Source organism: Cyprinus carpio, chromosome A15 (assembly GCF_018340385.1).
Source record: "Cyprinus carpio isolate SPL01 chromosome A15, ASM1834038v1, whole genome shotgun sequence".
Lineage (NCBI taxonomy): Eukaryota > Metazoa > Chordata > Actinopteri > Cypriniformes > Cyprinidae > Cyprinus > Cyprinus carpio.
The window spans coordinates 20,029,412-20,049,411 of record NC_056586.1 but is presented as its reverse complement, the minus strand read 5'-3'; the positions used below and the strand labels follow the sequence as shown (position 1 = coordinate 20,049,411).

At 33.6% G+C, this 20,000-nt stretch overlaps 3 protein-coding genes across 5 annotated transcripts in view; all 3 read left to right on the top strand.

Moving 5' to 3' along the window:
* Window positions 1–4,343: 4,343 nt before the first annotated feature.
* On the top strand, window positions 4,344–8,061 carry mmp13b (matrix metallopeptidase 13b). The gene is made up of 10 exons (XM_042771432.1): window positions 4,344–4,494; window positions 4,584–4,822; window positions 4,901–5,049; window positions 5,158–5,283; window positions 5,714–5,869; window positions 5,954–6,074; window positions 6,199–6,332; window positions 7,138–7,297; window positions 7,436–7,539; window positions 7,660–8,061. The coding sequence occupies exons 1-10, from the start codon at window positions 4,399–4,401 to the stop codon at window positions 7,758–7,760; spliced, it is 1,386 nt and encodes a 461-aa protein (XP_042627366.1). The 5' UTR covers window positions 4,344–4,398; the 3' UTR covers window positions 7,761–8,061.
* Window positions 8,062–10,242: 2,181 nt separating this feature from the next.
* LOC109060730 (NEDD4-binding protein 2-like 2) lies at window positions 10,243–14,311 on the top strand. The gene is made up of 6 exons (XM_042771431.1): window positions 10,243–10,399; window positions 10,721–11,742; window positions 11,953–12,077; window positions 12,798–12,886; window positions 13,119–13,195; window positions 13,518–14,311. The coding sequence occupies exons 2-6, from the start codon at window positions 10,721–10,723 to the stop codon at window positions 13,639–13,641; spliced, it is 1,437 nt and encodes a 478-aa protein (XP_042627365.1). The 5' UTR covers window positions 10,243–10,399; the 3' UTR covers window positions 13,642–14,311.
* A 2,148-nt stretch (window positions 14,312–16,459) lies between these two features.
* Window positions 16,460–20,000, top strand: part of LOC109061588 (sister chromatid cohesion protein PDS5 homolog B-like) — a 41,545-nt gene continuing 38,004 nt past the window's right edge. The window contains exons 1-2 of one of the 3 annotated variants that reach the window (XM_042771427.1): window positions 16,460–16,769; window positions 18,797–18,923. In XM_042771427.1, coding sequence (XP_042627361.1) covers window positions 18,816–18,923 — 108 coding nt within the window. In that variant the 5' untranslated portion in view covers window positions 16,460–16,769; window positions 18,797–18,815. Of the gene's footprint in view, window positions 16,870–16,932; window positions 17,483–18,796; window positions 18,924–20,000 lie in introns of those variants that run through there. The other 2 variants (XM_042771428.1, XM_042771429.1) reach the window with 2 other exon arrangements.

Genomic DNA, 20,000 nt, shown 5'->3' with positions numbered 1-20,000 from the left:
CAGAAAATGACACAAGTGGCATTTAGTTTAATACAATACATTGAATAATAAACATGCTTCATGATTTATTTATTTTAAAAAAAATAGAATACAGATAACAACAATTTTGTTCAGTACTTTTTGTACTTGGGAAAGATGGACCTAATTAAACAGTGTAAAAAAAATTAACTGTTGCTCATTATTTTTATTTATTTATTGTCATCATTTTATTTAGTTAAAAATACATTTTTCATAAATAAATATATTTTGTCCATTATGTGTCAGGATTGGACCTGTTTTGTCAAGCGTTCCAGTTCCTGGTTTGCCTTATTTGGTCTTGTTCTTGTCCTTGTTTAGTTTGATTATTAGATGATTCCCCGCACCTGTAGTCTTTATAAGCACCAGTCGGACAAGTCCCCCCCAGTAATTAAAAAAATCTGTCCCCCCAAATATTTGAAATGCTTGCACTGATCCACTGCACCAGAGCTGTTGAAATTCATTTGATGCAGGAGCTATTCCAGCTGTTCATGGCAGACTGGGGAGAGAGGTGTTGTAATAATGTAAAGTACGTGGAAAATATATGTTTTTCGAACAACCTAGTATGAGAGCCTGTTCTGGTACACCCCCAAAACAAAATCAAGACCTTGTAAAAGAGCATAATAGGACCCCTTTAATGATATTCTAATGGCCTGCTTTGTGATGTCACAAAACCCGGAAAACAAACCCTGTAGTCCAAACGAGCCGTTCATTGTAGTTCTTGAAAAGGGATTTTTTTGAAAACAAAATATCTCCCTTTGGAGTGGACTTTGAGATTTGTAATTTTGTAGATCTTTTTATGCCCAAACATACACACTACACATGAACTAAAATTCAAAAAGTGAGAAAGCATAATAGGAACCCTTTAATATTAGTCAGCTGTTTTACCATAGAAATGTTTAATGACTGCTATATGATGACCCAAGGATGCAAACTACATGATTTTTTTCCCACTTAAATATGGCCATTTTGAGAGAGAGTGTAAAAATTGTGTATGTGAATTACCTGTTCGTCTCTGTTATTTCAATAAACACCTCATTGCTGCTGAGTAATGTCTTGAAGATTTTTTATTAATTAATAAGAGCACTCGTAGATTTAAAAAAAAATTAGGAGCACAGTCAAAAAATTAAGGAGTAACCTTCTGTTCAATAATCAAAAATTCTGATTAAAAAATAAAATAAAATATTCTCACCATTATGAGGTGACATCTGACTCCTTAAGTGATTTACAGTAATGGCATTTTTTTAATTTTATTACAAATACCCTAGGCTATGTCAGCTATTATGTCAAATTCAAATGTTTATAAGCTTTTTAAAATGTCCATTTAAAACAATAGCATTAGAACAAGTAAGAATAAGTTAGCAATCATATGAAAACAGTATTGACTGAAATTATACTTTAAAAATGAAACTAAAACTGCTAGTAGGGGGCGGCAGGTAACATTTTATCACTGAATAATTATTTCAATTGATTCGTTGGAATGGCTGATTCTTAGCAATTATGAATGGGTAATCATGAATCACAGACTAAAAACGCACGTTTTTTCATAAACAAAACACAGCTGTGTTTGCTTTTAGAGATGTGCAGCTGCTCAACTGTGACTTTGTTTCAAACTATTTTCGTTGACAAAATCAGGCAATAGTGTTATAGTCAGACAATGTTTTTGTTCTGGAAGTGAACTAATCCTTTAATCATATCCAGCAAATAACATTTTGATCACAAGTGGGTGGTTCCTACATTGGCAGCTGCTCTCAACATCCCCTTCCTCATACATCAACCCTGCAGATGTCTGACATGATCCACAGTTTCAACCTGGGAAGTTCCCCATGGTCTCATTTTGACATGATTCACACTCATTCAGCCTATTTGCACATATTTACAGTTCTGTTATAGCTCTCATTCCTTTTTCAGCAATTCTAAGATGCCATCATTGTTAATTTTGAAAAATGTATTGTAATGTATTGCATCATAGACATCAGGTCATTTACATCCACAGATTTTAGAGACAGAGAGTATCATAATGTATTCTTAGCGTTTTATCGTAAAGATTGAGAGAATAAATAAATATAGACCTCAAGGCAAGATATGAGGGTTTTACATTTTCCGCTGAAGTATATGATCTCAGCTCCTGGATCTGACTGATGCCCATCATCTTGTTGACAACAGGTGTTAATTGTATCTCCTTTGTTGAAATAGAGCCTGTAGATTTTGGCCTCAGGTAGACTTGAATTACGTTCAATTTAGTTCAGTCTGTTTAAAGCAAATTGTGTATATTTGAGACTTTCATGGAATTTCTTACCCGCTCACCAAACTTACTCCCAGATCAGACATTTGTTGGGGGGTGATACAGATACCATTCACTTCATTAGAAGTCAGTGATCCATGAGAATTTAAAACTGATATTTCAAGTAAAAAAAACAAAACAAAACGTTGCTTAAACCATTCCGCTCAAAATATTTGACTGAAATTAAATTAACATTCACATTCCCACTGTTCACTCAAGATTTTATTCTGTTGTGCAGCTGGCAGAAAAAAAGAGAGATAATATAATGCCCACAGTGCTCATTTTTTTTACATACCTGCCTGATTGTGACTACTTAAAAACAATAGTGTATCACATATTTTGAAGCGTTAAGTCTCAAGTGCTTTTGAGCAGTGGTTTTATTTACAAACCTTCTGTAAAACCTGTGTTATTAGAAAACTAGACACTTGTCTGTTTAATAATGTGTACTTTACAGAGGTGTAGAGTAGCAAAGTCACATTTTAAGAATTCTCTCACTTTATTACTGTGTTATTTCGGGGACAGCTGCCATTAAGAGGACATGCCTACACTTGTAGCCCTGAAGATATTTTGCTCTTTGCACCTTTGGACCTAATAATACACTTAATGCTATTTTGTTTTCTTAATACAAGTTAATGTTTAAATAAATGTACAGACAAACAAAATATGGGAAAAAATATGAATTGAATATTAACAGTTATTCATGTACAGTGTGTTTTCTTTGCACATTTTACCTGGGTTCAGGCTGCACCACAGGAAAACCAACAGAGTGACTATGTTTTTGTATGTGATGATGCTGCAAAACTGCAAAAAAGCCCCTAACAGCTGTGCAAAACATGCAAAGCATTTTTTAATCAAACAAGTCAAGTCATGTCAAGTCAAGTCACATTTATTTGTATAGCGCTTTATACAATACTGGTTGTGTCAAAGCAGCTTTTGACCTTTTAACCAATTGACCTTAGTCACTTTTTGACAGGAATGAAAATGGGGCTGTGAGGAATAGAAGTACTCTGCATTCAGTGGGTTGTAAATGTGTTGTTTAATAACATACCGATGGTTCAGCCGACGAAACATCTTTCCAAAAAATAAAAATAAAAAAAAATCAGTAGACAAAACTCCACAAAAGAGTTTTGTGAGTTGTGAGAATTACATGATCTTGGACCTTTAGAGAGTGTGTGCAAAAATAAAGTAAAAACTAATATTATTATATTATATTATATATTATATTATATTATATTATATATATTATATTATATAGATTATATTATATTATATTATATATATATATTATATTATATTATATTATATTATATTAGTACAATTTAAAATACAGTAACTGTTTAATATATTTTAAGATATTGTGATATTTTTAAAAATCTAATTTATGGCAAAGCTGAATAAAATAATGAATGTCTTTCCAAACGTTTTAACAGTAATAGTTTTTATCATAATTCATTTTGATAAATCACCGGCAATGCTATTTACTGGTAATTGTGAAAGATTTGTTGACAAGACTCGTTTTAGTTTCTGTGTGTACTTTAGACCCTATAGCTGCTAAATTTCCTAACGTCTGTACAGGTTTAGAAGTCATATGCCAGGTCTTAGTCAAAACTGAATGGCTATGATTCATAATCCAGAAGTCTGGAAATATTAATAGTCACCTTGATATTAAGCCAGTAGAGTTGGCATCAAGGCTTGTCACCATTTAGGCCTAAAAATAGATTTCTTGTGTGTTTTTTTAAATCACACATGAGCAAGTCTCAGAGGTATGTTGTGCTATAAGGGCTTCTAAAACTCTAAAATCACACAAGAAAAATCAAAACAAGAAGTACTAACATGGCTTTATAACCTTTCATTACTCATGTCCTTTACCAAAATGAGTCAACAAATCACTTGCAGCCAAAAGTAGCACTACAGCAGTGATATCATTGCTCACTCAGGTGTCCTAAAAGCAGTTTTTAACCACATTCTGCAGGCTGTGTGGTTAGAGGAAGTGGCGGATTGGCCAAGGTACTTTTTTTTCATGAATCACAAACAATTTTTGACAGGAGAGAGCACTATAAAGATCCCAGTCAGACTGAGCAGAACATCATCCGGTCAACATGGAGCTCACAGCTGTGGTATTGCTGGTGATTGCTGCACACACTTTAGCAAAACCTATTGCAAATGAAGAGAAAGACAAATTGTTATTAGCAGAGGTATGAAGAGCTTTTATTTTTTTTCTTTAAAAATGTTTTTAAAAGGATAAAAGATAACTGTTTTTAAATGTTTCATATGTATTTTGTAGAAATATCTTCGAAGGTACTATGACATGCCAGCTGGTCTCCAGGGAGAACGAAAAGCATCTGATCTCATGCACCAGAAGATTCGAGAGATGCAAGCTTTTTTCCGGTTGGAAGTGACAGGAAAGCTGGACGACAACACCTTGGAGGTCATGGAAATGGCTCGCTGTGGAGTTCCAGATGTGGCTGAATATAATCACTTTCCTCGAGACCTCAAATGGAAAAACACAAATGTGACCTTCAGGTTTGTGTTTGTACATTAAAGTATTGAATAAGGTAAAAAGAGGCAGTTTTGTTTTCAAAATACGTCTTTTATTCACAGGATTCTGAACTATACTCCTGACCTGAGGAAGGCGGATGTGGACAAAGCCGTTCGAAATGCTTTTAATGTCTGGAGCAGGGTGACTCCACTGAGGTTTAAGAAACTGTATGAGGGGAATGCTGATATCATGATCAGCTTTGGAGCAAAAGGTATTAGCATTAAGATTTTTTATTGAAGTGGAGAATAAAATGCAGGATATTTATTTCTGGTTCTCTTTCTGTCAATCACCATCCTTTTTTTTTGTATGCAAATGACAGAACATGGAGACTTCAACCCGTTTGATGGACCTGAGGGACTTCTTGCTCATGCTTATCCGCCTGGAAACGGCATTGGTGGTGATACACACTTTGATGAGGATGAAACATGGACCAAAGACTTTCACAGTAAAAACTGCTTTTTTAATTTTGTTATATTTTTGAAAGAAGCCTCTTTTGCTCACAAAGGCTGAATTTATTCGATCAAAAATACAGTAAACACACCAATATAGTTAAGTATTATTGCATTTTAAAATAGCTATTTTTCCTATTTTAATACATTTTGAAATATAATTTATTCCTGTGATGCAAAGCTGAATTTTCAGCATCATTACTCCAGTCTTCAGTGTCACATGATCCTTCAGAAATCATTCTAATGTGCTGATTTGGTGCTGAAGTTAGAAAGGCATTTATTTGAAAATCTTTTGTAAAATTATAAATGTCTTCACTGTCATTTTTGATCAATGTAATGTGTCCTTGCTGATTATAAGTGAAAAAAAGGTAGTGTATAAAGGTTTGATTTCAAATCATATAGTAATCTTTACCATGTTTTTTGCAGCATTCAATCTGTTCTTGGTTGCGGCCCATGAGTTCGGTCATGCTCTCGGTATGGCCCATTCCTCTGATCCAGGGTCACTGATGTACCCAGTGTACTCCTACGGCAAGGGTTACCCTCTGTCTGAGGATGACATTAAGGGAATCCAATCTCTCTATGGTGAGTAATATATAATTTTGAACAAAAGATCATTCCAAAAAGCTTCATAGTCCTGATTCAGCCTTTGTTTTTGGGTTAATTGAGGTGAAAACCCAGACCATGGAAGAGTCAAGCCTAAACCAGACGCTCCAACCAAGTGTGACCCTGAACTGAGTTTTGATGCCATCACTGAACTCCGTGGAGAGACAATCATTTTCAAAGACAGGTGCAAAAATAGTTCACGGTTCATTGTTGTGATAAAAATTGCCTTGACTGCACCACCACATTTTTAACTGTTGTATAATGTATTATATCCTATATATGGTTCCTTTTTTTGTTATTGTTGGCAGGTTTTACTGGCGACTACATCCACAAATGCCTGAGCCTGAACAAACTCTCATTAAAAGTACCTGGCCTGAATTACCAAACCAAGTAGATGCTGCCTACGAGAACGCAGAGAAAGATATTGTCATCATATTCAGTGGTTAGTTTTTAAATTTTAATCAAATTGTAAATCATGTTATTTGATCTTTTTTTTGCAAAGATAAAATATGTTTAATACATACATATATATAGTTTTCTACTAATATAGTACTTATTCATATTTTAAATTAGATTTTATTTTCATATTTTCTGTTTTCAATTTAATTTTAGTTAAAGAGTTAGTTAGTAATTATGTTGTGTGTTTTTGTCATGTTCTTTTTTTATGTATTTTGTTTTTTAGTACTTACTGTAAAAGAAGAAATGTTGCCTTAGAAACATTTAATTTCATTTATGAAGTTTATTTTATTTCAAGTAGTGACATTTTCTATGGTTTTAGCTTTAATTAATGATAAAACCCTGACTTCAACTTAAACTTTTTTTTTCAGTTAGTTACCATGGTAACATTTCTCATTTTCATTAAGTTTTAAGTTCTAAAGTTCTTAAGTACTAAAAGAACTAAAAATAAATGTAAACTATAAATCTAACTTAATAAAAACGATATAGACATGTTTAAGAAAAAAATATATAAATGGCGAAAACAAAAACAACAAAATTACTAAAACTGTAACTAAAATTAAAGTTAGAACAAAATATAAAATTAAAGGCTAATTTAAAATATTAACAAATACTGTAAGTTTTATGTTTGTTTTTAATATGCAATTTATATTTATTTTATCTCGTCTTTATCTCACTAAACGAAATGTTTTAGTTATTTTAGTTTTACTTAAAAATAACAGTACAACACCTACAGATACATTTCTGAGTTAAATTATCTTGAATATTTTTATAACTGAAAAATATTATAGGTATCCAAATGTGGGCTCTCAATGGCTACAATCTGGTTGAGGGCTATCCAAAATACATCCACAAGCTTGGCCTCCCGAAGACTGTCCGCAAAATAGATGCAGCAGTTAACATCCGAGACACGGGCAAGACTCTACTTTTCGTAGATGAAGAATACTGGAGGTATGTTATAATCTTGTGGGGAAAAAAACCCCTAAAATGTCCAAATATTTAATTGCATTTTGAGTATTTTGAACCTATAAGCAAATCCAACACTCAATAAAATGCCAGAAGCTAATGTTAGCTGCATCTCAACTTCAGTTATGATGAAGAGAAAGGCACCATGGACAGTGGATACCCACGATCCATTGAGAACGACTTTCCTGGAATAGGAGACGAAGTGGATGCTGTTGCATATCATTATGGTATGTGTAAATTAATAATGTTGCATAACTTTCTTATTGTGTCAATTAATTTATTTTAACTGATTCAACAAAGCATGAATGCTTGAATTAAAATAACTGTTGTTTCTATTTTTTTAACAGGATATTTGTACTTCTATCATGAGCACATTCAGTTTGAATACAGTTACAGCTCTCGGAAAGTCATGCGCATCATGAGGGCCAACTCCATACTCAACTGTTGAGCGCTTATAATGTGGCCATAAACTGTCAATAATTATCAACTGCTGTGACAATTAGCCTTCATTTTCAGTTGAGTTTTCAACTACTGAGCTGGTAAATCAGTAGAAATTCTCCATTCTTTTAAAAAGTATTTATAGACCATGATTCAGGAATCATGTCTGGGATATTTTGGTAAAATTAATTTCTGGATGATTATGATTATGCATATGCATCCAGTGGGAATCGAAGAAAGTGTGTAACTGTGTTATGAACTCTTTAATGCCACTGTCTAATAAATAAATAAATAAATGCACAAACAGAAAAGTTCTTATGAATATTTTGGGTGAGTTGTTAGTATGAATGAATAAATACAGTGAATAAGTAAAAGATATTAAAATGAACACATAGAGGAATTGAATATAAAATAGAGTATGCAACTAAATAAACAGACTGTACTTACAATCAGCAAAATTAAAAAAAAAAAAAAAAAAACATGTAAAGTGTGCATAATAACAATTCATCATCAGTGTAAAAAGAAAAGAAAAAATAATATGTGTCTTCCATGACTAAATAACACATGAAAACCATTCCTTCATGGTTCTGGGTCAAACTATGGACACATCATGTTTTGTTTTTATTCTCTTTTCCTATAGCATCTGACCCTGTTGATGGTATCTGTGACTAGATTAAATGCTTTTGGCGGTGAGATGACTGAAAACATTCTCAAAAGCTGCTCTGAATTACTCTCACCAGTCATGGTGTTTGGCTGCCTGCAGTGTTTACAGGGGATTTCAGTTCAAACCCACATATAACCACATATGTTTGCATATGTGCCTGCAAACTTATCCTGTTTTGACAGAGAGCAAAGATGGGGATTTCATAGGAAAACAGTATTTTGAGGGTCATCAAAAATGAAGATGAATTTGAGAAGAAGTTAAAATTTCCAAGTCTATATTCAGTATTTAGTTAAAGGGTGGATATTTCAGCTAGCAAAGCAGTTTTACTCATTAAAATATAATAAAACAAGCCATTCCTTTGTAACAAATAAAACAAGTTATGGAAAAAAGGAATAAAAAGATACTACACTCATCTGTAATTATCATGTGTTTGCAATCATACCACAGTATAGATGGAAATGAACCCCAAACAGCTTGAAAAGGACAGAAATGCATGTATACTCAAAGGCAGTTTTGGTTTAGTTCCAGTGGTTTACCAGCAATCTCTGCTACAAGAGGATCTGAAGATTCCAATTCCTGATGCATATTTCCAATGTGTATTTTATATGTATGTTAAATCAGCCTTCAATACAAAATATGGTTTTGGCAGTTATTTAGGACTCAAACTTTATGCTTCTTCACATAAGAGGATCTAAGTGGAAACTGACACATTCTGTGGTTAAAGGGATACTCCATCCCAAAATGAAAATTTTGTCATTATTCACTTACCCCCATGTCGTTCCAAACCCGTAAAAGCTTTGTTCGTCTTCGGAACACAATTTAAGATATTTTGGATGAAAACCGGTAGGCTAGAGACTGTCCCATAGACTGCCAAATAAATAACAGTGTCAAGGTCCATAAAAGTATGAAAAACATTGTCAGAATAGTCCATCTGCCATCAGTGATTCAATCACTTGAATCAGTTGAATCACTGATGGCAGATGGACTATTCTGACGATGCTTTTCATACTTTCCTGGACCTTGACACTGTTATTTATTTGGCAGTCTATTGGACAATATCAAGCCTAAATTACTGGTTTTCATCCAAAATATCTTAAATTGTGTTCCTAAGACGAACAAAGCTTTTACGGGTTTGGAACAACATGGGGGTAAGTGAATAATGACAAAATTTTCATTTTGCGGTGGAGTAACCCTTTAAGCACGTTGAGTTTTCACTTATTGTTTAAGTGAAATTTGTAATTATACTATTTTTGTTGACATCCTAACAGTTCACTGAAACATGCACAGGAATGTAAATTACAACATAAGCTATATTTATATTATTTCATATCACGTAAAATACTTTTATTCATCAAGGACCCAGTGATTAGATCAACAGTAAAGGCATTTATAATGTAACAAAAGTATTTTTATTACAAATAAATGCTGTTCCTTTAATCTTTATATTCATCAAAGAATCCTGAAACAAAACAAAACAAACAAAAAAAATTTATCATGGTTTCCACAAAAATATGAACTGTTTTTAATATTGTTTTAGAGCAGCAAATCAGCATAATAGAATGGTTTCTGAAGGATCATTTGATAGTGAAGACTGTAACATATGCTAAAAAGTCAGCTTTTCCATATCAGGGGTGAAAAAAAGGAAAATGTAAAAATGTTATTTAAATATTAAGTTAACAATAATTCACAGTATTAATGTTTTTAAATGTATTTGTGATGCAGTTTTGATAAGCATGAGATACTTCTTTCAGAAACATTTTATTTTATTTTATTTTATTTTATTTTATTTTATTTTATTTTATTTTAGGAGATTTTTATTTTAGGAGACTTTTATTTTAGGAGACTTTTATTTTGAATTCTCTTACTTCCCTTTTGTGGTGTTGCGTGTCTAGGTGCTTGGCTTCTCGCTAGGTTATTACCAGATATGTCGATGATGAACGTTTGATTAACCAGAACATAGCGTTCACAAGTTTTTAACCCGTCAGGTAAAGCTTTTCACCGTTACTTGATAGATTTAATAAAATTTCAAGCTTAAAATATATAACGTTGGGTACTGAAACTTGAACCTCATTGTGTATAGAAAAGCCTTCCGTCATTTTAAATACTATTTTGTAAACTAGTAAAAGATGGCAGTCAACAGACAGATATAAACGTCTGTACAATCTTATGACTAACTTGTAATGCCTAATAAACGGTTGGCCTGACTATTCCGTTCACATTTGTACAAAAATGAATTAACGAGTTTACATAATGTGTTGCTTTACTATGTGGTGTAAGTCATTGTGTGGTTTTATTATTCTTTATAGATGCCAAATGTCAATGCCACTGAGTCTACTTCTCCGCCTGATGGTGGAAATGTAGAGGAAAGATATGAAACCACGCCACAAACTCTCTCAGATGGTGTCTCGGTGACACCAGTAACTAAATCATCCAACAACCAGACAAACAATCGGACTGAATTAGCTTTTTTACCTGATGGAAGTCATTTCAGGACTCAACAGGATGTGAATCCAGATGGTGGGGAACTGGATCGTTCAACACAAATACAGACAGAAGTTACCAACACATGTTCAACTGGGAACACAAGCCAAACAGAAAGAGAACGGGTCATTGGAGAGTTGGGTATTACTAGTGCTTCATTTATTGGGCCGGTGTGTCGTCCCAAGCCATTTATTGAGCAGGAGCTTTGTGAATTTTACAAAGAGCTTGAGGAAGTCGATAAGGTTGACGTGAGTGCTGACACCACACCGGTTGACCAGCATGAGCTCCATCCTTCCAACAAGCCCAGAAGCGACCAACCTTACAATACAGTCAATCCTGTTGTCGTAACTGATCATGGCAGAGCCTATAGACCTTACCCAGATCCACACGAACGCAACCAAAAAGAGCAGAAGAGATGGAGACCTCACTTACAACGCAATACGGATGACTTTGGTAGAGGAGGATATCCAAAGCCGTGGGATCCTCCTCCACCATGGGTTCCTCTAGACCCAAGGGTGCAGTTCTTCCCTCCCCCAAACTCTGGAGGGGCTGTCATGTATCCTCCAGACATGGGACCTCAGGGGAGCATCTTCCACGGTTTCCATGCCAACAACAACAGCTGGGGTCCATGGGAAGGACCACCATTACCTTTAAACAGATGGCATGAACGAAACAGGGGTTTCCAGTCACATGAGCATCCTGGATTCTCTGAGGAATATGAAACATCTTCATTACACGGGGAGCAGCATTATCATGAAAAGGACCGATATCAGTGTTATAATAACACTGCTTTAGTGCTCATACTGTTGAGAGGAGTCCCAGGATCTGGAAAATCCACTTTGGCCAGGTGAGCGAAACTCAATATGTAGAGACAAGACCTTATTGATGTTTCTGCACCACGTTAGTGCTCAAATGTTTGATTGGATATTGAAGACATATTATAAGCAATGCTTGTACTGATTGGTTAAGTTGTGCTAAAATTGTCCCAATGGCATGTTTTGATTAGTTTAGGTAAGCAGAGAAATAGAGATCTGATATTGCACTGTATGTCTCTCAGAGAGCTCCTGTCCACTGGTCCCAACGGAGTAATACTGAGCACAGATGACTACTTTTTCCAAGACAACAGATATGTGTATGATTCTGCTCTGCTTGGGGATGCACATGACTGGAATCAGAAGAGAGGTGAGGACAGGCTAAGTTACATCTGGGACACTAGAAAGTTTTCATCCTACAATTTAGGATGAAATTTATATTTATATAAATTATTATACAAATATAGTATGTGTGTGTGTGATTTTAACATGTCTAGGTTATAAGTCATATATACATTTTATTTTATGTATTTATTAAATATGTATTTATCAAATATGTAATTTGACATTAGTTGGGAGACTCCAGGTCATATTTCAGCCCAAAATAAATAAGTTAAATATGTTTTAATGGATTAAATTAAGTAAATGAACCCTGTTTTTGGAGATTTCTTTTTATAATTATTTTCAGTGGTGATTCACTTGATTCGTAATGCTTTAATGCAGTTATTTTCACTACTACAGTTTTCATCATTACAGTTAAACAAGAAAAAAAAATAAACATTTCGTTATTTTATTTATCAAACACATCAATGATGTATAAATACATATAATTCAATTCTAATTATAAAAATAGGATTTATATGCATTAAATTAAAGAGAAATGGCATATATTAATTTGCTTAATTTTCATGAAAACAATGTTTTAGTACAAAACAATCTAAAGAATCCTAATATATCTTTTTTTTATTTTTTTTATTTTCTTAATTTTTTTTTGTTTTGCTTTTGGGGTCAAATATGACCAGGACTTTTTCTTGACATTTTTTTTTTCTGAGATTTGATACTAATTCTTTATGGCTTTGTCATTTCTAAGCTGAACAAGCGATGTCGGAGGGCCGATCACCTGTTATCATCGACAACACTAATGTTAAAGCCTGGGAAATGAAGCCTTATGTTCAAATGGTGAGTATGCATCTTTAAATAATGCCTGGGATTGGAATATTTTTGTGAAATGCAAGTGAGGCTTTAGATTGGCTGTGAACACTGGCTGAAAGTTTTATTAGCTGTGCTTTAGATCATTTCCATATGTTTGCATTCAGAGATTTGCATTACAATGCAAGGATTTCTCCAGCTATTTGCTAAATGAACTACTAATTAGTAACACATTTTTATTCATTTACTTTATTTCACACAGGCTTTAGACAATGGATACAGAGTGGACTTTCTTGAGCCAGATACCCGCTGGAAATATGATCCTGCCCAGTTAGAAAAGTAAGTCTGTTTATAGTTTTGGTTCTCAGGAACACAGTGACTTTTATTAATCACTGAATGAGGAACACTATTGACTTTGGATCAGGTTTTGGCTTATGGTACAGAGGTAAAGATTTCAGTTGTGAGTAAGTGGATAAAATGTTTTTTAGTCTAGGATCAGTAAGTATCTTTCATATCCCTATGAATAAGTCCAGCGGACTCTGGTCAGATTAAGAGCCATTGCTATTTTCATTTATATGTTTTATTTTCAACTGGCTTGGTTTAGCAGTCTAATAGAGCTTGACTGTCCTGGTAATTTCCTGTCTATTAATTTAATCAACAGGAGGAACAAGCACGGAGTCCCTCGAGAAACAATAGCAAAGATGCTGGATGGTTTCGAGCGGCCGGTGAATGTTGACATTGTGATGAATTCTGTGGTGCCTCCCCATAAAAAGAAAGGCAATTAACAGAGAACCAATGATATTTAGCTGTTCTTGAATTAGAAATATTGCCATTAGGGGTGTGCAGCGAAGCCAGTATTTGTATCTGTATTTGTATCTGTATCAATCACAAAATTATTTGTATCTGTATCTGTATTCGGATAATACCGGAAGTAGGCAGAGCTTGAACCAGAACTGAACAGATATGCAGTGTTTAACTAAAATAATATATATTTTTTTATGATTATAACATTTAGCCTATTTAAACATCTTCTAACAGTTGGAGCCGATTTCCTTGTATAGGCGGTGCTTCGAGATACAGTGCGGTTGTGCTTCGAGCAACGTGAGTTTGAGTCCCAGCTTGGGGACCTTTCATGATCCAATAAATAGATATTTAAGTATCTAAATTAAAACAGTAAGGGTTCCTACGCAATTTAGAAATATGGAAAATGATTTAAGTAATTTCCAGGAAATGCATGGAAAAAGGCAACTGCAACACTGTTATTTTATTAACTCATTTAGCTACTTCACACACTTGTTACTGTGTTGTAATTTTAGAGGATTATGTAAAACAACATGAATTCCTTTGGCTCACTGGTTCCTGCGTTTAAAAAAAGTATTTCACTTAATGCGCAGGTCTGGAAAACCTATGGGGAAAAAAGAGAACAGAGTATGGAAAAATATGTCCCTTTTTTTCTTTTCTTTTTGTATATTTCTGTGTATTTTTTTTCTTTTCTTTTTTTTTTCTATTCATTGTTCTTAAATATCAAATTAATAATTTTATGACAAACATTTAAGTGAATGAATTAATTCAAGGTTAACATTTCATTATGCAGAACTATTTAAACGAGTCTTTTTTTTAACTTCACTAAACAAATGTGCACATGCCATGCAAACCAGCAAAAGTTAAGGAAGCAAACATGTAGGCTTAGTAGAAAATGTATCTTTATTTAAGTTGATTATTAGCCTATACTCTAGACAGAGAGCTGGTTTGGTTTTTGAGAGATGGAAATGCGCAGAGACGGCAACGCGGCTGTTTGATTGGCAATCGCGCTGTGCTTATTCTTTCGTGTATCATATCGTAGCCTGTAAGGTTTAAATCATTGCCTTTTATATATACACAAATAGTAGAACATGTATGATGTAATATTTTAGGTAATATTAGGCCTGCTCTTGCCAAGCTCTGATTTCTGAGAGATGCACGCGTGACAATAGCAATGCGGTGTATGATTTGCGCTCTTTTAATTCATAAAATTTACGTTCATTCACTTCACACACTCACTGAGTGAATTTAGAGGTCTGTGTAAAATATTGTGCTGATCCCCTGGCTCACCTGTGAATCTAGCAAACACCAGACTGTGCTGCAGCCTCAGCCGAATATTCGGGCAGAGCTATTCGTTATCTGTTATTCATTTTTGAAGCCATTATCTGTGCTTTTCGAATAAGGTATTCGGCTTCGGGCACACCCCTAATTGCCATGTTATCATTCTTATTGATAGTGTATATATATATATATATATATATATATATATATATAATTGTATATATATATATATATATATATATATATATATATAAATATAAAATTATTTTCATACATATTGATGCAGCTAAAGATGTTTTTAATGATTTTATTGTGATTTTAATGTTTTAATGACCATTGGCATATCTATTTGAAATACTAAAAACATTTTACAAAAATAAGAGAATGTCTGTTTAAATAGTATCACTTTCTTTTGTATTTTCTGTAATTTTGCTTAGTGCACAGTGCACATATGAAAGTGTTCTTTGCTGTTCTGGTTTTGTCCATTGTAAATGACCACATTGAAACATTGTTAGGATAAGACCATTGGAGTCTGATAAATCCTTTGACATTTAGACAGTCTGACTCATAAAATTAATGCAGAGCTTCCAGATGGAAGACCAAATAAAAAAATAATATCTGTAGTGACATGCTGAACTAGGAGCATAAAAAAAAAAAAAAACATTCTCTGTAATATTTTTTTTTTTTTTTTTTATTATTTTCCAAAAGACCGGCAGCTCAGTCTACTAGACACTGATCTAATCTCAGGGTTTATATTTTATGAATATGCTGGTGCGGTACATTGTTGATGGCTCATGTTCTAATCAAGTTTTTGAAGTGCTGATTATTTTAAATTTTTTGTTAAATAAATGTTGATTTGTTTTAAATAAAATGGAAATTTCTACACTTGGGTGCTTTTCAGTGTGGGCCGATTAAAAGGATTCTGTCTTTTTCTTTTTCTTTTTAACCACATTTCACGTAATTTAATATTTTAATTTGTTGGAAAACAGTTCCCAAAGCAGCATTTTTAAAAAATTTCAAATTGAAGTATTAAAATTGCCAAAAATAGATAAAGCTTAATAGACAATTATAAGAAATGACAAAAGCACATTATTAAAAGCAAAATTACTTTATCATGTTATCATGTTCTTTTTATGGTGAATCCTTGACTTTTAAAAACGGTTTAATTTTTTTGATTTAAAAATGACCCCAGCACAATATTATTTATAAGGAGAATTTATTATTTAGATTTTTTTGTTTTGTTTTTATATTTTCCAGTTTAATTACAATTTTAGTAATCTTGGTATGTGCTTTTTGTCATTTTTAATATTTCTATATAGCTTTAATTAATTTTAGTTCCGGTTTAGTAGCTTTACCTCAACCTCAACTTATTTACGGTAACATTTCCGAAGTCTTCAAAGTGAGAATATTTCATCTAATATTTCTATTGTATTTCAGTTATTTTACACTGGTGCAGTGCTTTATCCAGCCATTGTAACTATATAAAGGCGGAGACCCGCTGTCACGCTCCTCATGGCCTCTAGGTGTCACTGTTGCACCACAATCCAACCCGCTAGCGACTGAACAGAAACGCTCGTTTATACACAAGCCATTTACATCATTATTATAGCAGTTTATTTCTTTCTCCAAACCCAAACCGCTAATATAGCCACGAGAAATACAGTCATGCCTTTAAATAAATAAACTCGAGCGGAGGAGGGAAGTGAAGGATCTGTATTGAGCGGAGCTGCACTGACTGGTGTAGATAGGGACAAATTGGCGCCATTTTGAAGCCGACAGGAGGATCACAGCGGTGGGAGAAGCGAGTGGAGCGCGCACTTTTTCCAATAAGGTAAGTTAAACGTCCGTTTGAATTCAAACCGCAAGCATGTGGAATCCACCCGCGCCGAATGGAGTCCGTTAATTGGAATTATTATTTCGTGGCTGTTTCAGTAGGTGCTTTTTCTTTTTTCGGCGGTTGGTTTTCTATTCTTCTGTTAACCCATGCGAGGATATCGGACGCTCTTTCTCGCCAAATTGTCTACTCAAAACGCAGATTGCAATGACAGTTGTTGTTGGTTTACGTGTAACGTGTGTTTTCGTGGCCGTTTTCATTGCAGAAGAGGGCCGTGCACTTTCCTGGAGCCTCGTGTGTGTAACGTTACATGCATATGAGTGTTTGTGTTTAGCTCTGTTAGCTTAGCTTAGCTGCTCGTAAACCGCTTTAGCCCTGTTTTTTAAAAATCCGATTCAAACCGTATTTCAGATTCTACTGCTGTAGTTTGCATTCATTTTTTTCTTGTGGTTAATTTGGTCCATTGCACATTGAGATGGGACGTGCTGTTGTGCATTGGATCTGGATAACGTTAGTAACAGAGGAGCTGTTAGTGGTGTGCACTGAATTTTAGCTTGTAAACACCCCCTTAAGGGGTGTTATCCCGGTTTCTATGGGATAAACCACTGTAAAAGGAATGAAATGACAGCTGCTGTGTGATCAAAACTGTATTTTGTCCTGGTTGAGCTGCACGAAGACATCAGTTGAGAAAGTCAGCCTGCTGTCAGAGTGTAAGCCTCTCTTTTTTCCCGAGCAAAAGCTTTGTAAGGCTGTAATGGTGTCTGTAAATAACGTTAGCTGGAAAGGCGATGCATTGTTTACTAATCGCACGCATAGAGGTGTTGTAAAATGCTGTACGCGTTTGGCGATTGTGAAGCACTTGCACTGTGTTGAACCTGCTTCGAAATGACAGCTAATTTCACCTCACCTTGCATTATTAATTTCTTGCGTAATTGTGGCGTAATAACTTTCATGGATCGCTCTTAGGGGTAACGTTAATACGAAGCACCTGTAAAGCGTTTATTTGCGTTTTGACTAATTTCTGAATCTACTGCGTATTTAAAGACCACATGAAATACATCAAAGTCAAAGTAGTTATTAAATAATGAATTAGTAATATGTTTTTTAATTGTTAATATGCATGTTGTGTGTGTTTGTGTGGATGTGTACACACACACACACACACACACACACACACATATATATATATATATATATATAGTGTGTAACGTTACACATACATATAAACACACGCAACACGAATATTAACAATTGAAAAACATATTACTAATATATAATATTAATTCATTATTTAAAAAACCACTTTTTTAATATATTTCCACATATTATTGCAGATAAAAAAGATTACTATAATTTTTTTAAGAGAGATTTTTTTAAAAGTCTGCATGAAATAAAAAAGGACCTAATTTGTAAAATTCTAATTATAGATCTTATTGTGAATGATCGATGCCTATTTGTATATTTCTCATTAAAAATGTATATAAATGTACATATAAATGTAAAAGCCCTTCAATACACCCTGCTCTAATTTTCTGTCGATGAAGGATTTCTTGGGGTCTTTCTTACTTCATTTTTATGGCAGTAGGATTAATTTAGCTGATTATAACTATGAATTACAGCTGATTATTGTGCAACACTTATTATGCAGTTGTTTTAATTAGCATTTTTGTCTTGTCTGTCTTGATTGGGCTTGTTATTGTAATTCACATGTGGGCGTTGTGTTTTAGTTTAAGTGGTAAAACCTCTGTGCACATCAACTTGAATTTAAAGTATAGCTTTTCTTTGAATTGAAATGTGTCTCTGGCAAATGCATAAGACTGCTCTTTCTAAAATGAGTTTTAGAGGGTTTTATAGTCAAAGTCAAATCCATATTAAGGGTCCATTGGATCATTTCTTTATCAGCACATTCTTTTCCAAAAGAGTAATTGATAGAAATTTCTTGTTCATTTGTAAAAATTTTGCGCTGACACATTCAAGGTTTTTTTTTCTTCCTCTTTTTTTTTTTTTTGGGGACACGTTTGCAGCGAGCATTGATTGGAGAGCATGGCTCACTCCAAGAATCGAGCCACGGATGGCAAAATCACCTACCCGCCGGGGGTGAAGGAGATCTCCGATAAGATCTCCAAGGAGGAGATGGTTCGGAGACTGAAGGTGAGAAGCAATTTGTCATTCACCCAAGTGGAAACAGTTTGTTATTAGTGGTGAAGGTTTTTTTTCTTCTATGTAATTACAGTGAATAATGAGTACTGAAGCTTCAGGGTTTCCCACACATTGATATATTTGTGGCGGGCCGCCACAATATCAAAACTGACCGCCACAAAAAGATTTTCCAAAAGGCTTTGAATTCATTGAATAAACATGAGCACTGCACATTTCAAAATCAAAAACCGATGCGGGTGTTTTTATATCACTGTATTTCAGAAGGAAACCGACTGTATTTAGAAAATTTTCGATTTAATTTTCATTTCATTTTGCATGTAACGTTAATGCTTGATAAAGGCAGCGTTTGTGAGCTCAGCGCTGCTTTACAGCCGTTACCGGAGAATCCTGTATCTCTCCCGCTCTTAAAGCGCCTCCTGCTGGCAGAAAATTAATTTGCATATATATGTATATATGGGGGCGGGGGAGTGTAAGGCTGTGGGAAACACTGAGCTTGTCCATGCAACTCTTTGGTTAGATATCACCTACAAGTTTTCTGTTGCCATTAATGATTATCCAGTGTTATTTAATATTTATATACAATTGAAATAGCTTTTTAATTTTTTATATATATATATATATTATATATATATATATATATATATATATATATATATATATATATATATGTATATATATAATATATATATATATGATGTGTATATATATATATATATATATATATATATATATATACATATAATTTTTTTTTCTTTTTTTTTCCAGTTTTCATTTTAATTGTATTTTAAATTTTTCTATAAAGCTTAAGTTCATTTAAGTTTTAGTAATTTTAGTTTTTTGGCAAAAGTTTCTGAAAATAATAATAATAAAAAAAAATTAAATTCAAATGTAGCTTATTTCACTGTTGACATACAATTTTATGTTCCTTTGTCATTTTTTTAAGTATTTATCTTTTTGTTTTAGTATTTTTTTAAATTAATTAAAATGTTGTACGTTTTTATAATCTAATATTTATATATTTTTTTATTTTATGTCAGCTTTATTTCAATTAACAAAACCAATTTTGTA